The sequence below is a fragment of the Carex rostrata genome, chromosome 12 (assembly GCF_964058835.1).
Source record: "Carex rostrata chromosome 12, lpCarRost1.2, whole genome shotgun sequence".
NCBI lineage: Eukaryota > Viridiplantae > Streptophyta > Magnoliopsida > Poales > Cyperaceae > Carex > Carex rostrata.
In genome coordinates this window covers 9,828,167-9,844,276 of record NC_135929.1, presented here as the reverse complement: position 1 = coordinate 9,844,276, position 16,110 = coordinate 9,828,167, and the positions used below count along the sequence as shown (strand labels likewise).

Sequence of the window (16,110 nt, the reverse complement as noted above, 5' to 3'; positions counted from 1 at the left end):
TAATAGTTTTATTTTGGAATTATTTGACCATAAATTTTGCTTAATCTTTATTCATATATAGGTATAATATTTTATAGATAAAATTGAATATTAAACAATAATTAATTATTTTTAAATATCAATCACTCAACTAAACTTGCATAAATATTTCTCAGATTCATTTTAATTAGTAATTTCTTTTGAAAAGACTTGACTATAAATTTTACAGATCGCTCACTTTATATATATCAATAACTATAAATAACTATAAATGAAATTAAACATTGAACTCATAATTTATGCATGAACCCATTACACCAAAAGCGCTGGTTGTCATATGCATGTCATGTGTGGTTGGAATTTTTTCTTTTTGTAGTGAAAAATAAATAAATTTTCCAACTACACATGAAGAGGTTGTTTTATTACCACTGGTTCGTCAAGTCTATCACGAACTCTTTTTTTTCTTGACTTGGAACAAGCTGTGTAGAAATTACACAAACGGATGTTGGATATACAAATAATTCATAAATTAAAACAAACAATTTATCTTTATTTAAAAATTAAAAAATATGTAGTCTTTTTAAAGAAATATTCGATCTTCTAATTAGTCGGTTTGAGAGCAAACAAATCATTTTATTACTCGTGGCGTACACTCAAGCATGTATTTAAATGATACTTTGCATGAGTCATAAGTAGAAAAATAACTATTTGTTCTAAAAGAACCAATCAGTTAGAAGATAGTGACAAGACATTTTTCTTACACAATCTATATATTTTTTTATTTTTTATAAAGGATTAAATATGTACTTTATAAATTTAAAATGAGTCTTAATAAAAAAAATTAATTAATTACTGAGTAATTTTTAAATTCAGAAGGGTAAATATTATATTATGAAATTTAGAAGGTGCAACAAGTAATTTTGAAGATTTTAAGGGATATACATGAAACCCCCCTGTAATAAGTGACACATTTCTTATTCTCGACAAAAAGAAGTAATATATTATTACTAGGAGGGTTCTAGTGAACTTTTGCGCCCCGACCAGAGGAAAGCGAGAGAGAGATGGCCGCGCCGCCGCGAGAGGAGGAAGAGAAAACCCGAGAGAAAGCGAGAGGAGGAGGTCGGGTGGAGTCGCTGGGATGGCTAACGGAGTCGACACTGATGCCGAGGAAGCACAAAGCAATCGAAGGCGTCGGCGCGTCGTCGATCGTCGAGCTCAAGGCCCAGCTCTACCGCACCCAAGAAGAGGCGCGCAAGGCCAAGGACTCCGATCCCTCCTCCTCTTCCGCCGCATCCGCTGCCGACGCTTTTCGCGCTAGGAAGAGATCCGCTGCTCCGACTGATTTGTTCTCTCAGAAGAACTCCGGCGTCGAGAAACGCGCTCACAAGTATTGTTCCTTCGTTCCATCCCCTTCTATGTAGCTATAGCTTTAGACTAGACTAGTAACTTCTAGGAGGAATTAGGGATGTGAATTGGGATACTGGTAATTTACTGTTGGTACCAGTTGTTAACAAAAAGTGTGCGCACACCACCTGTATTTATATCCATACCATCATGAACTAGAAAATGAAAACTGAGAAAAGGCTTTTCAGCTGAAATAATCAGCACACACTGTGATTATGCCTCCATTAGCACCGGTACCAGTGGGACCACCATATCTTTATCTTCAATCTCCTCCACTGGAACTAAACATTGAATTTGTAGTAATTTGGTGAGTTTGTTCAAAAGAGATTCAGAGGACTGTACTAGTACCAGTCTTCACTGGTACACCAATTTTTGTGAAATCCAGATTATTTACTGCTGTTCTGTTATTTTGGCGGTACACCAATTTTCGAAATCTAACTATTAACTGCTATTCTGGTACACATTACCTTAGATATGCTAAACATTGAATTGTATTAATTTGGAGAGTTTGTTCGAAAGAGATTCAGAGGACCTTCCGGTTGAAATATACTAGAACTGTACCAGTACCAGTGAAGACTGGTACACCAATTTTGTGAGCTTTAACTAATATTCAGTAGGAAGTTTTTTCTTTGGTCCAATTTTTTTGTTGATTTATTTAATTGCTTAATTTTTTCAGAAATTTAGATGCAAAAAGTTGTAATAAAATATAAACGATAAATGGCAAGAAACAATTAAGCATGAATTAAAAATATAATCCAAAGATTTAATTTATGAAGGAAAAAGAAATTTGAAATATATAATATTATAATTAAGTTAACTGATAAAAAAAAATGAAAGAAGATAAATATGAAAAATCTTTATATTGGGAGACTTATAATTATTCTTAATACTGTTATAACCAAATTGTTTTATTACTGTGTTTGTGCCAAAAGTTATTTTTATAAATTTAAGTTTACATGTTTTTACAAATTTACTTTTTGTTTTGTTTTAAGTGATTTTTTAGTTATCTCCAATAACTCAAAAAAAAAAATTGAATAAACGTTTTAATAAAAAAAACGTGGAAGGAAAGTAATTATTAGATATTATATCGGTTTGTTGCAAAACACATCAGCGTGAGAATTAGGAGGAAAAGCAAAATGATACATGAATAAAATTCTAGTGTTTACTATGAAAATTTCAGAACTTGTATGTCTTTGAGTCATCAAAGTTGCATGCCTATCATTCTATTTTAATTGATTGTCATCTAATTGGGATGAATATATGTTAAATATTTCTAGCAACAAAAACACGTTGTCATTCAATGTACAAGTAGAACTAAATAAAATATATATATTTTTTTTCTCTTCAAGGTCTGAACTCTTGAGCAGCTATCTTGTTTTTTTCTATTTTGGGCCTAAATAGTAGTAGAGACGGCCCATCAACTGATTTTGGTTATGGGGCTTTGGTTTTATATAAGAATTTATTTGATTGTCTTTGTTTTTTGAGAACCCGATAGAAGCTATCAGGGTAGGTTATAGAACAACATACACTACATAAAATAAATTAGCACTGAAAGCTAGAAAACATCAAGCAAATTTAAACCACAACACACACCGCATATCACACATTGAATCCCTCTTTGCATCATTAATTACATCATGTGTTAATATATATCTTCTCGCTTAGGCATAGATATACAATTAAAGATCTTGACAGTCGGGGGATCTTCAAATTCCAAGTGAAATTATATGGCCATGCAATTTTACCTCCAGTTGCTATTATGTTATAGAATGAACTCACAGTAGTCCAGTTCCAGAACAATCGCTCTTCTGTTGGAGGGACTGTTTGATTTTGCGATGCAAAATTGCTGCGAGATTTTTTTTTTTATTCATTTACAATTATTAGTGTAATCAAAATCAACTAGGCTTAACGAAATCGATACTGTAAAATGAAATGGTTTTTTGTAGTAAAGTTGAGAGTTAAGTTATTCAATTGTTTTAATATTTATAAGAAACTTTTTATTCGGGTTACGTTTCTCACATGAAAAAAATTGTTTTTGCCACTAGATTAAGAACATATTCTTTCTGTAAAATGTAATAGTAAATATTAATAATACTTAATATTGATAATTGGTTTTTAAAGTGAGCTTAACTATTGATGTTAAGTAGCAAGCTTGTTCTTTGGTCCAATTTTTTTGTTGCTTTAATTAATTGCTTTGTTTTATTCATAAATTTAAATTTGGAACTCATTTAGAACATAATGACGGTTAAAAGATGTCTTTATTTTGTACACGTATTGCCTCCCTTTCAATGTTCAACAATAAAATATTTAAAAGGTCAAATGTAAAAGAGCACCTACACTAAATATGTCATAAAAACAATAAGGTTTAATTAACTAAATTTATCACGTTGGATTAAAAATATAATTGAAATTTCAACATAAATTTATAATTAACAATTAGCTTGAGAATCCGTAATTTGTTAATGTGAAAAAAAAATTATTTTCTTTTAAAATAAATTCTAATTATGAAATTTTTATACATAAAATTAAAATTTAGAATAAAAAGTTTCACAACGAGAATAAATCCGTGCTTTAATTTAAGCAGTGCATGTGAAACGAGTGGCTGTGCGTGGCTGTGAGCCTATGACCTTGTATTAAAAAAAGGAAGATTCAGTTGTCGCCAATTGCTTGGACGTGCGCAATAAATTTAATGGACCACATCTACACAAACATTTGTTATTATTGAGTTAGGCTAATATGACACTAGTGTTATATCAAACTAAATAACACCACATCTTAAACTCTTAGATCTGTTTTAAGATTCGTACTATCCGCTTTTACTGTTCAAGCACTTCATTTTGTACGAATCTTAAAGCAGATCTAAGAATTTAAGATGTGGTGTTATTTAGTTTGATATAACACTAGTGTCATATTAGCCTAACTCGTTATTATTTTAAGAAGAGAATCTCTCTTGCTTCATAAGAGCTATGACTATCTTGTCCTTTCCCAAGAAAAAAAACACTTTGATTTGATTGAGACTCATTTTGATTCCCTGCATTGGTCTTCTTGTTGTCTTACATGTAGCGGTTTCAAGATTTCATGTTTTTAGGTTGCTCAGGTTCTAAAATGCTTATAAATTTGCAGGGATTTAGATCTTAAAGTACCTCAATTTTTTAGTTTGGATTCAAACCATCTGATCATAATTCTAATAAATTATGCTCAGCCACGAAATCTCTTTAATATTTGTACCGAATCTGATCAGATTGTACGAATTCAAACTCTAAATTTGGATTAGTTTAGAGGATACAACTATAAATTCAATAACTTTTAATATAATATTGTCCGTTTGATCTATTCTACCAAAATAATGTTTCAAATCTCAAATTATTTATAGATGAACTTTTTGTATGACATTACTTGTAAAATAAAAATACCAAAATAAAGGGCACTTTTTTGTTTCTCTGTTTTGAGTTAATTTTCAATATCTAATTTACTTGCTGCTTATGAAATTAGCATTGTCAATTTTAGAACTAAATTTTATCATGAATTTATTTTTTTAAGTTGAAATGCCTCTAGGCTATATTATCATGTAAATTTAAATTTAGAACATTAAACTTTGCTAAGCTAAATATGGAAATTTTTCATTTTTTTTAGAAACCTTTGTATATCTCCATTCTATTATTAAGCACGTTGGGTGTCCGATCTGCCAACGACTACGATTGAAAGATGAAACTTATAATTTGATCTCAGCCCTCCAATTACATAATTTGTCTTCTTTTGATTAAATGCATATGTTTTATGAATAGAAGTTTAAATTTACTTAAAAACATACTCGCCACATGTGCTGCTACACGATATGTTACAATTAAAATTAAATAAATTCTGAAATTTAGCGATATATTTATATGTTTCCTTATTTATTTGTTTCTATTTTTTTTCTCCTTTAATTGAGAAGACTCCACCTTTTATTTTTTTATTTCTTTGTTTCCTTACTTCTTCTTCATTTCTATACAGATCACAATGAAAATCATTTTTTTTTATTTCCTTGTTTCTCTTTCTTTGTTTATATACATATATATTGTTGTGGGCAATTTATAATATATTTCCAATATATAATATATCAATGTGTGTGTGTATTCTAAATTGAAAACAAAGAATAATATAAATTGGAACGTGTGTGTGAATATATATTTCTTTTATACTATGTGTGTGTGTGTGTGTATTCTATACATACACATGATAACACTTTTTTATTTATGTTTTTTGATATCATATTATCAGAGATCACGATTAAAGTTAATTAAAAATACAGAATCATATAAATTTTCTATTAACATGTGTCTTAATTTTTGAATAATTATTATTTTCATTGATATTTTTTTTTCTTATAATATATTTTTGTTGCAATGCACGAGTATGATACTAGTAATAATATACACACCCAGACCATAACAGATCCAACTTTTGGCAGAGTAGTTATAAATCTAGACCAGGTGTACTTTTGGTACAGTAGCAGAGAGTCACTGATCGATTTTATTATTAATCGAAAATAAAAATAGAAAATATAAGTGTTTTAGTTGGAAAATTGAAATTTATGAAATATAGCTTGAACATTATAAACCATTACATTATGTTAATCTTGATCTTAGAAAAACGGAATTGCTTATTCCGTTTTTCTTAAATATCAATTTTCTAGCAAAACGATACTCTTGTCTGATATTTTTTATTTCATTTTCGATTAATAAAAAAATCGGGAATTGTGGTCCCTAGCGGATCTCATCAACCAAGTCTATCCGAAAAAAACTTCACCGCTTCGGCTCCCAGTAATATAGTCAAACTCAAGAGGAATCTATTATCTCCTCCAATCAACCTCTACTCTTAACTCAGAATCTCAAAGTTGCTCCAATGGCATCTGAAGGGCACCCCCACCCCCACCACCATGGCCATGATCACGACCACCACCACCACACCAACGAGTAAGTCTCTGCTTCTCGCTTTCATTTTTCAATTTTTTTTTTTTTATTTCTCTTTTTTTCCTGTGGGGTTGGATTGTATTGTGGTCTCTGGCTCTCTGCTGGAAAAGGGAATTTCCAATCGAGTTGGGAAATTTTAATTGATCGAGATAAAGATGCGAAGTTTTAGTTACAGCTACCAAAATAAATATATTTTACTGAATTGGTTGATTTTTTTACTGAGACCAAAATAGATAATTTACGTTGTAAGCAAAAAAAAAAAAAAAACGAACTAATTTGAAGGAATTCCCAAACTTTATATTTCTTAGATGAATCGCCATGACTTGCAATCAGATTTAAGTCTTTCACCTGACTGGGGCTCCATTTGTTAGCTACTTTGCTGTATAAGGAAAAAAAAAAAAATTTGTACATTATCGGGAGACAAGAAGATAATTTATCAATTTAACACTTGTTTTCTAAGCTATATATTCACTTTTCTTTACTAAAGTGAGAATAAGAAGAGCCGTGTATTTACAATTTGGCAATTTGCTCGTCCCCTAACCAAATATGGCCATGTTTCTGATTTCTTTTTGTGTAAATATGGTTAATTTTGCATTGTTGTGTGAACATGGATTTGTTCCTGCAGTTAGGTTCCAATTCGGTTGCCAATTTTCTGGTAAAAATCAATCGAAATTCTGAAAGTTTTATCAACGAAACTAGATAATTGCTCCATTTTCTGAATTGGGGAATATATTAAAGGATGCTGATACTTTCTTTTCAATTTAATGATCATGTGGTGTATGGTTTAACCAGCAAAATCTCAGCTTCTGATTTTGCAGCATTTTATATGATATTTGAAATTTTTGAATGTCATACTAGATTGACCCTTAGTTAAGACTCGATGCTAAATAGTTTTCAAATTTGTATTTCATATTTTTATTTCAGGGGCGGAATGGATCATGGAAAGGCAGACTCATGGGTGGGGCCAGATGGGCGGGTGTACCACTCGCATGATGGCCTGGCCCCACATTCACACGAACCAATTTACTCTCCTGGTTTTTACACCAAGCGGGCCGCACCGATATCCTCCCGTGATTTCAAGGAACGTGCCTTCACTGTTGGCATTGGTGGGCCTGTCGGCACTGGGTATTTTGCTTTCTTGTCTCTACTTCTTTTGTCATTTAGCTGTAGGATTATTGTATTTCCCTGTAGCTAGTGATCTGACATAGAAACATTCCCTTAAAAATGGACAATTTTGCCCTTTCCTATCAAATCCTCTGATATATCAATACCTTAGCTCACTTGAACTGGTTGTCAAGTGATTTTGTTAATTCAATGCCAAAGCTCAAGGGTAAGGTAGTCACTGTTGCTTAACCATGGTAGGAGACTAGGAGTGTGACATTTGTTAATAAGAAAAAAGTTTGGTTTGTTAGTTGCAAATATGTGAATTAAAATAACCTTTTGTTGTTTAAATGTCCCAAACAATTTTAGGGTAATCTTCATAACAATGAATTAAATAAGTAATGAAAAATATAAAAAGATAGAGGAATTCACATAACTTTGTTATAATTTACATATCATTCATTAATATTTTTCTTACAGTTCTTTGTCTGTTACCATTAGTTGAATGAAATAAGGAAAATACTGCTCAAAGCATGAATAAGGAACATAATTTGTATTAAATTATTTCTACCACATGTTAAATATAAGACATCTTGACTTCTCTAGTGTCTAGATAATTACCATTTCTGGCAATATATATTCAGGCAGTTAAAATCTGTTTTTATTATATGTCAGGAAAACAGCTCTGATGCTAGCATTGTGCCAGTGTTTGCGTGACAAGTATAGCCTTGCTGCAGTACGTATCGTTTATATCCAATTCCCTTTGACCTTTATTTTCTTCTTTTTAATTATGCTACTCATAAATATCATTAATCCTACAAAAATTCGGCCTCATGCTAATCAAACCAATGTATTGGTTGGTTCATAAATGTATACCGTTTTGACCGAGTTGGTACCGAAGACCAAATATTAGGTAGTTCCAAAGATATCTTTTATTTTCATGTAAGCTAATGGGGACCTCAAACTAACTTGTTTTTTTATTTCTGAATAATATTTTCCAAGTTGACTTAATTTGTCTTCTTTTATTATTATTAAAAGATTACACATTCATTGTGTATGTATGGTCTCCTTAGGTAACAAATGACATATTCACAACAGAGGACGGTGAATTCCTAGTAAAGCACGGAGCACTCCCAGAGGAGAGAATCCGTGCTGTAGAGACCGGTGGCTGCCCCCATGCTGCCATAAGAGAAGACATCAGCATTAATCTCGGCCCACTTGAAGAGCTATCGAATTTGTACAAGGCCGACATTCTACTCTGCGAATCAGGAGGAGGTCATTTTTTTTCTTGTTTACTTTCTTGTTTGTTTTCATTTTTCTATTGTCATGCAAATCAGTATTTGTTTATTTTCTGGAACATAATTACATATAAATTACGATTACAAGTAGTGATGATGATTAATTAATGTGCAGATAACTTAGCGGCTAATTTTAGCAGAGAATTAGCTGACTATATTATATATATTATTGACGTATCTGGTGGCGACAAGATCCCCAGAAAGGGCGGGCCCGGGATTACACAAGCAGATCTACTGGTGTGTAGCACTGCCCCTTCTTTTTTTGTTTTTATGGAATGGCATTAGAAATTCAATGCTAGCCAAGATTCAAAGTCATCGTGCAAATACCATTTTAGTAACCCTAATTAAATCTTTTGCAAGGACAACTAATTTTAATTTTTGCAATCCAACCCAAATTACTGTCAATTAACTTAAATTGCGCAATTGGACACTGACAAAAGACAACAAAAGATAAGAATTGGGACTCACAAAGGCATTTGAAAAAAGATTCTGTTATTACTCTAGGGACGGTTTTGTGATTATGCATTTTGTTAAATAAGTTGTATTTAACCTTTTTAAATTTAATTGAAGGTAATAAATAAGACGGATCTTGCCGAAGCTGTTGGCGCTGATCTTAAAGTAATGGAGAGGGATGCCTTGAAGATGAGGGAAGGCGGTCCATTCGTCTTTGCTCAGGTTTGACTTATATATATATATATATATATATATATATATATATATATAGAGTTAGGCTGGGGTGCTATGGATAGCATAGAGGCCTCTATGCTACGGCTCAATATTTGAGTTTTCAAAATCCAAACGGTCGATCCGAACCGTTCATCTTATTCTCCATATTAATATCTGCTTGGAGACCAAATTTTACATTTTTCTGAATTTTTTTACTATTTATTAAGTATTTTACAAAATTGTTGATCCAACGGTGGCTGCACAAAACAGTAAAACCGTTGGATTAGCGATTTTCAAAGTGGCTTAATAAATAGTAAAAAAATTCAGAAAATTATAAAATTTGGTCTCCAAACAGATATTAATATGGAGAATAAGATGAACGGTTCGGATCGACCGTTTGGATTTTGAAAAATTGAATATTGAGCCGTAGCACGGGAGGCCACTATGCTATCCATAGCACCCCAGCCTAACTCTATATATATATATATATATATATATGCATTAACAGTAGCACTAACACCATAATGAGAATTATTATACTGACGATATGTGCGTTATATTTTTCATTTTTGTACCAATTGCAATGACCAGCTCTTTTCTTCTTTACTTAAATTGACCTTCATTAGTAATAAACAAGTATTACTATGCCAGATAATGATACCATACATGTCATTAGCCAATATTTCTCTCTTTTTGAATTGAACAATAGAAGGTTTATGAGGTTTTAAATAAGTGAGAAAATAACAGTTCAGTATGTAATAAGGCGAGGATTTTACCAATATGTGTACAGTGCTATGTAATTGAATGCAGTGTTTACCAGTATGAAGTGCAATGTAACCAACTCTCTTTCCTAAAATAAATTAATGTAAATAAAATATCAAACAAGAACTAAATAAAATAACAAGTAAAAATTCTAAAATTGGACATGGATTTTCGTGACAGGTAAAGCATGGAGTTGGAGTTGAAGAGATTGTGGATCACATATTGCAGGCTTGGGAGATTGTAACTGGAAATAAGCGCCATTAGTTTTCGATTTATTTTCCTTTTACATATGTTTGTTGTTGTCTTTTTAAGCAAATAAATTTGTAGTTCTAGGTACAATGTATGTCTAGGAGAAGATTTGTGTCACAATTTCACATTTTGCTGTTTGTTTCAAGAAAGATATTTATTGAATTTTTTTTAAATATTTATCAGAATATCACTAGATAAAATAGTAAAGGTTAATCAGTGTATTTCCATGTACATTTTATTTGATATCAGAAACATATCAAGCCAAAAGAAAAATAAAATAAAATTGATTTTTATAATTTGTAATAATTTTTTTTGATAAAAATGTATCATCTGACATGACAAACAAATTTTGTACAAAAACATTCTGAATAAATACATGACTTCAACTATAAATACACAAAAACAAGATTAAAATATAAAGTTTGTTATAGTAACTACATATTTTTAAATGTATTAACTTAATAAGTTGAAAAAAATAGCTGCAATTCAATGCACTAGTATCATACAAAATAATTTTCTATCCATTAATGTTATTTTAGTAATTTGATTATCCTCCAACATCATTAGTCAAATAAATTAGCACGGGTATTTTTTATTTTTATATTTATTTAATAGTTTTGTTCTGGAATTATTTGACCATAAATTTTGCTTAATCATTATTCATATATAGGTATAATATTTTATAGATAAAATTGAATATTAAACAATAATTAATTATTTTTAAATATCAATCACTCAACTAAACTTGCATAAATATTTCTCAGATTCATTTTAATTAGTAATTTCTTTTGAAAAGACTTGACTATAAATTTTACAGATCGCCCACTTTATATATATCAATAACTATAAATGAAATTAAACATTGAACTCATAATTTATACATGAACTCATTACACCAAAAGCGCTGGTTGTCATATGCATGTCATGTGTGGTTGGAATTTTTTTTTTTAGTGAAAAATAAATAAATTTTCCAACTACACATGAAGAGGTTGTTTTATTACCACTGGTTCGTCAAGCCTGTCATGAACTCTCTCTTTTCTTGACTTGGAACCGGTTGTGTAGAAACTACATAGACAGATGTTGGATATACAAATAATTCATAAATTAAAACAACCAATTTATCTTTATTTAAAAATTAAAAAATATGTAGTCTTTTTAAAGAAATATTTAATCTTCTAATTAGTCGGTTTGAGAGCAAACAAATCATTTTATTACTCGTGACGTACACTCAAGCATGTGTTTAAATGATACTTTGTATGGGTCATAAGTAGAGAAATAACTATTTGTTCTAAAAAAACCAATGTTCTAAATAGCGCGCTATAGCGCCGCTATAGCGTTTTTCTCTCATAAAAGCTATGGCGCCATGTCTAAATAGCGCCGCTATTTGGGTATAGCGCAATTTTTTTAACCCGGCCGCTATGACGCGATAAACGCTATTTAAATCATTGAAAAAAACCAATAAGTTAGAAGATAGTGACAAGACATTTTTCTTACACAATCTATATATTTTTTATACTTTTTATAAAGGATTAAATATGTAATTTATAAATTTAAAATGAGTCTTAATAAAAAAAATTAATTAACTGAGTAATTTTTGTTAGTTTTTAAATTCAGAAGGGTAAATATTATGAAATTTAGAAGGGTATTATATTATGAAATTTAGAAGGATCAATAAGTAATTTTGATGATTTTAAGGGATATACATGAAATCCCTCCGTAATAAGTTACACATTTCTTATTCTCGGCACAAAAAGTAATATATTATTACTAAGAGGGTTGTAGTGAACTTTTGCGCCCCGACCAGAGGAAAGCGAGAGAGATGGCCGCGCCGCCGCGAGAGGAGGAAGAGAAAACCCGAGAGAAAGCGAGAGGAGGAGGTCGGGTGGAGTCGCTGGGATGGCTGACGGAGTCGACACTGATGCCGAGGAAGCACAAGGCGATCGAAGGCGTCGGCGCGTCATCGATCGTCGAGCTCAAGGCCCAGCTCTACCGCACCCAAGAAGAGGCGCGCAAGGCCAAGGACTCCGATCCCTCCTCCTCTTCCGCCGCATCCGCTGCCGACGCTTTTCGCGCTAGGAAGAGATCCGCTGCTCCGACTGATTTGTTCTCCCACAAGAACTCCGGCGTCGAGAAACGCGCTCACAAGTATTGTTCCTTCGTTCCATCCCCTTCTATCTCTGTAGCTATAGCTTTAGACTAGACTAGTAACTTCTAGGAGGAATTAGGGATGTGAATTGGGATACTGGTAATTTACTGTTGGTACCAGTTGTTAACAAAAAGTATGCGCACACCACCTGTATATATATCCATACCATCATGAACTAAAAAATGAAAACTGAGAAAAGGCTTTTCAGCTGAAATAATCAGCACATATTGTGATTATGCCTCCATTAGCACTGGTACCAGTGGGACCACCATTTCTTTATCTTCAATCTCCTCCACTGGATCTAAACATTTAATTTGTATTAATTTGGAGAGTTTGTTCAAGAGATTCAGAGGACCTTCCTGTTGAAATATACTGGGACTGTACTAGTACCAGTCTTCACTGGTACACCAATTTTTGTGAAATCTAGATTATTTACTGCTATTTAGTTATTCTGGCAGTACACCAATTTTGCAAAATCTAACTATTAACTGCTATTCTGGTACACGTTACCTTAGATATTGTAACCACCCCCCAAATAATGAACAGTATAATTGGGTATATTCTAATAATTAATTTTTGCAAACAGAGACAAGTTGGAGATGAAAGCAGTGAGAGACGGGTCTGTCAGCTACGCAGCCCTTGAGAAAAAGGCTGCTTTGTATGAAAAGCTTGCTAGAGGGGAACTTCCTGACGAAGAAGAAAATGAGAAATACTGCGTGGATTTCTTCCAGAAGAGTATGGAGCACGATCAACCTCAGCCATCTGATCCACAGCATAACGGTAATGATCATGGTGTTGATCTCCATTTGAGGGATGGAGATCAAGATGGGGATGATGCAACTGACGCTTTCCAGAGCTCGAGACCATTTGGGCTTGGGCACACCGGGTTCACCATGGACAGAGACGAGCACAAGCGCTTTGTGAGGTAATTGTTTTCAATTTTTTAACTGCCATCTTTGTTTTGAAATTTAGTGCCCAATATTGTCATTTTTGTTGCGCCTCATGGTTTTATTGAATTTCAGTGATTATATATTGAATTCTGCAATAGGGGTCTGGTATTGCTTGTATCTAGAGCACCAAGTAGGGATCATGGTTATTTATTATGTTTACTTACATGAATGTCTCTGACATTTATTAAACTAGAAGTTTCAAACAAACCATAGTAAGTGATGGAAGTATAACATTAGTACTCACATCCTTTGGGGTTTAAGAAATGTTGTTTTCCCGTTTACCATCTGGTTTTAATTTTATAAATGATGTTAAAGTGCAGATAAGGATTATTTGACAAATCATTGGCTGCAAGGGTTACTTAACATTTAGTTTAATTCTGTAATTCTACACTACCTTATCTTTTGTGTTACCATACGGCCCTAAAAATATAAAAAATGGAAGTTCTTTAATCAATTTGAAGTAGGAAACACAGTGACAAGACTCACAATATATTCGCGTTTTGTTCTTTTTTTTGACGTTTCCGAACCGAACTCCGAATAAAATGCAAAAAATGTATAATACGTTTTATTCGCGGATAAAACGCGAATCATGAATTATTCGCATGAAAAATGCAAAAAAACGCCAAATTTTTTTTTAATCTTTTTTTGCTGGTTTTTTTTTTTTGCTTATTGTACCGAATCATTTCCGAATTATACCCGAATCACAAATTTTTTATCCCGCCGAACCGAACCAGAACTATTCGTTTGTCACTATGGTAGGAAAAGGAAGTACATAAACCAAAAGCGGATGTCTGTGCATGTACTAAAGCCTTTTGCCTTCTGATATTTCAAACCATGTCCTGTACGGTGCACCATTGCATGATACTGAGCTACATCCTAAATCAAGAACTGTACCATGCATCATCTCTTGTATTGAAAGGTTTATCTGTCTCTCTTTTTCAGGGAAGTGCACGAGGAGGTGAACCAGGCAAGAGAGAAGACATCTACCCTGAAAATGCGGCGGCAAGAGCAGGAGGCTTCTCGGAGAGAGAAACTGAGACAGGCTTACCTCAAGAAGCAGCTTGATAAATTGTTATCTTTGAAACAAGCTGCTGTCACCGAAACAGGTTCGTCAGCTGTTTGAGAGCAATGGACCAATGAATGATATTCGATCGAAATATAGATGCCACTCACCACCTGGCATTCATTCATCTCCGACATGTTCCAATTCTCTTGAAACCTCAATGTAAAAATTTGTTGCTCATTAACGCAGTATAATAGTTTACTTTTATCTTTTGTTTTCATTTCGTAGCAATATCTCTCCGTTACTTTTTTCCATTTATTTACTGTCTCACTTTTGAATATGAGGAGGGATCCAATTGCCACAATTTTGAGTTACCACAACAATTTTCTACATTTTCAAAGTCCAAATTGTCGATCCAAACCGTTCAACATGATCTCCACAATAAAATGTGCTTGCTGATCAAATTTTACATTTTTTTTGAATTTTTTTACTATTTATTAAAAATTTGACAAAAACTAGTCAATTCAGACCATTGAATTTTGTACTCATCTTAATAAATAGTAAAAAAATTCAAAAAAAAATGTAAAATTTGATCCGGAAGTACATTTTATTATGGAGATCATGTTGAACGGTTTGGATCGACGACTTGGACTTTGAAAATGTAGAAAATAATTGTGGTAACTCAAAATTGTGGTAATCGGATCCCTCATCTTTGAATATTTATATACCACAGGTACTTGATAATTTAGCATTGAGCCGCCCAGTAAGTTGCAGGGGGTGTTGCTTGGATTTAATCAAAGAGGAAAGGTGGTTTTTCACCAGGAACCTCATGCTGTCAAACCTGTTTGCTGTCACTAATAATATCCATATTTAAACATTGCATTTGTACTGGGTAAACTATCTTCCAACGATGAAATGTTAAGTACTGATGTACATGTGTTAATCAATATAACAAATGAGGACTCAGATTCTCATTTTTCATAAAAAAAAATGTACTGATGTGTGCTTAAGGACAGCAATAAAGTGACGTATCATGTTATAAACAACATGTCTAATTCTGTTTCTTCTATAATATACCAACCATCAAGTTGTTGGGCAGGTGTTGCCGAAGCATTTAGGTCATGTTTGGTTGTGGAGTAAAATTAATGAGAATTAAATTGCTTACTTTATCTGACTCTATATATTTTCTATATATTTTACATCTTGTTTGATAGTTTAATTCATGACTTAAATTAATTCACCGAGTAAAGTGTTGAGAAATAAGCATCTATGATAGGGGCTCTACATGTAGAGTAAGTGTAAAGTAAGTTAATCCTGATAACTTACATCTTACTTCACTTTATTCTTCTTTTACTTCTTATTTGACTACTCAAGTGTAAAGTAGAGTTTTACTCTACTCTTACTTTACAATCAAACGTGACAGTAATTTCATCGAACACATTGTGCGCGTATATCAATATCCGATTAAATAGAAAAATATTAAAGTCACAGGAGAAATAACCAACAAGCAGTGAAGCAAGACAATAAAATAAAAGACAATAAAGTCACAAGACAAATTTCCGCCGAATAGAATATTATTTTAACAGCTTTTCCATGACTT

At 32.4% G+C, this 16,110-nt stretch overlaps 2 protein-coding genes across 3 annotated transcripts in view; both read left to right on the top strand.

Annotated features, from left to right (window-relative positions):
* The first annotated feature begins 6,174 nt into the window (after window positions 1-6,174).
* The window catches only part of LOC144562628 (urease accessory protein G-like), a 90,173-nt gene continuing 80,237 nt past the window's right edge, over window positions 6,175-16,110 (top strand). Inside the window, exons 1-7 of one of the 2 annotated variants that reach the window (XM_078311834.1) lie at window positions 6,175-6,338; window positions 7,260-7,460; window positions 8,112-8,172; window positions 8,510-8,711; window positions 8,850-8,971; window positions 9,305-9,409; window positions 10,343-10,473. In XM_078311834.1, coding sequence (XP_078167960.1) covers window positions 6,268-6,338; window positions 7,260-7,460; window positions 8,112-8,172; window positions 8,510-8,711; window positions 8,850-8,971; window positions 9,305-9,409; window positions 10,343-10,426 — 846 coding nt within the window. In that variant the 5' untranslated portion in view covers window positions 6,175-6,267 and the 3' untranslated portion in view covers window positions 10,427-10,473. Of the gene's footprint in view, window positions 6,339-7,259; window positions 7,461-8,111; window positions 8,173-8,509; window positions 8,712-8,849; window positions 8,972-9,304; window positions 9,410-10,342; window positions 10,589-16,110 lie in introns of those variants that run through there. The other variant, XM_078311833.1, reaches the window with a different exon arrangement.
* On the top strand, window positions 12,144-14,775 carry LOC144562630 (uncharacterized protein At4g18257-like). Its single transcript, XM_078311836.1, has 3 exons — window positions 12,144-12,556; window positions 13,144-13,482; window positions 14,450-14,775. The coding sequence occupies exons 1-3, from the start codon at window positions 12,231-12,233 to the stop codon at window positions 14,628-14,630; spliced, it is 846 nt and encodes a 281-aa protein (XP_078167962.1). The 5' UTR covers window positions 12,144-12,230; the 3' UTR covers window positions 14,631-14,775.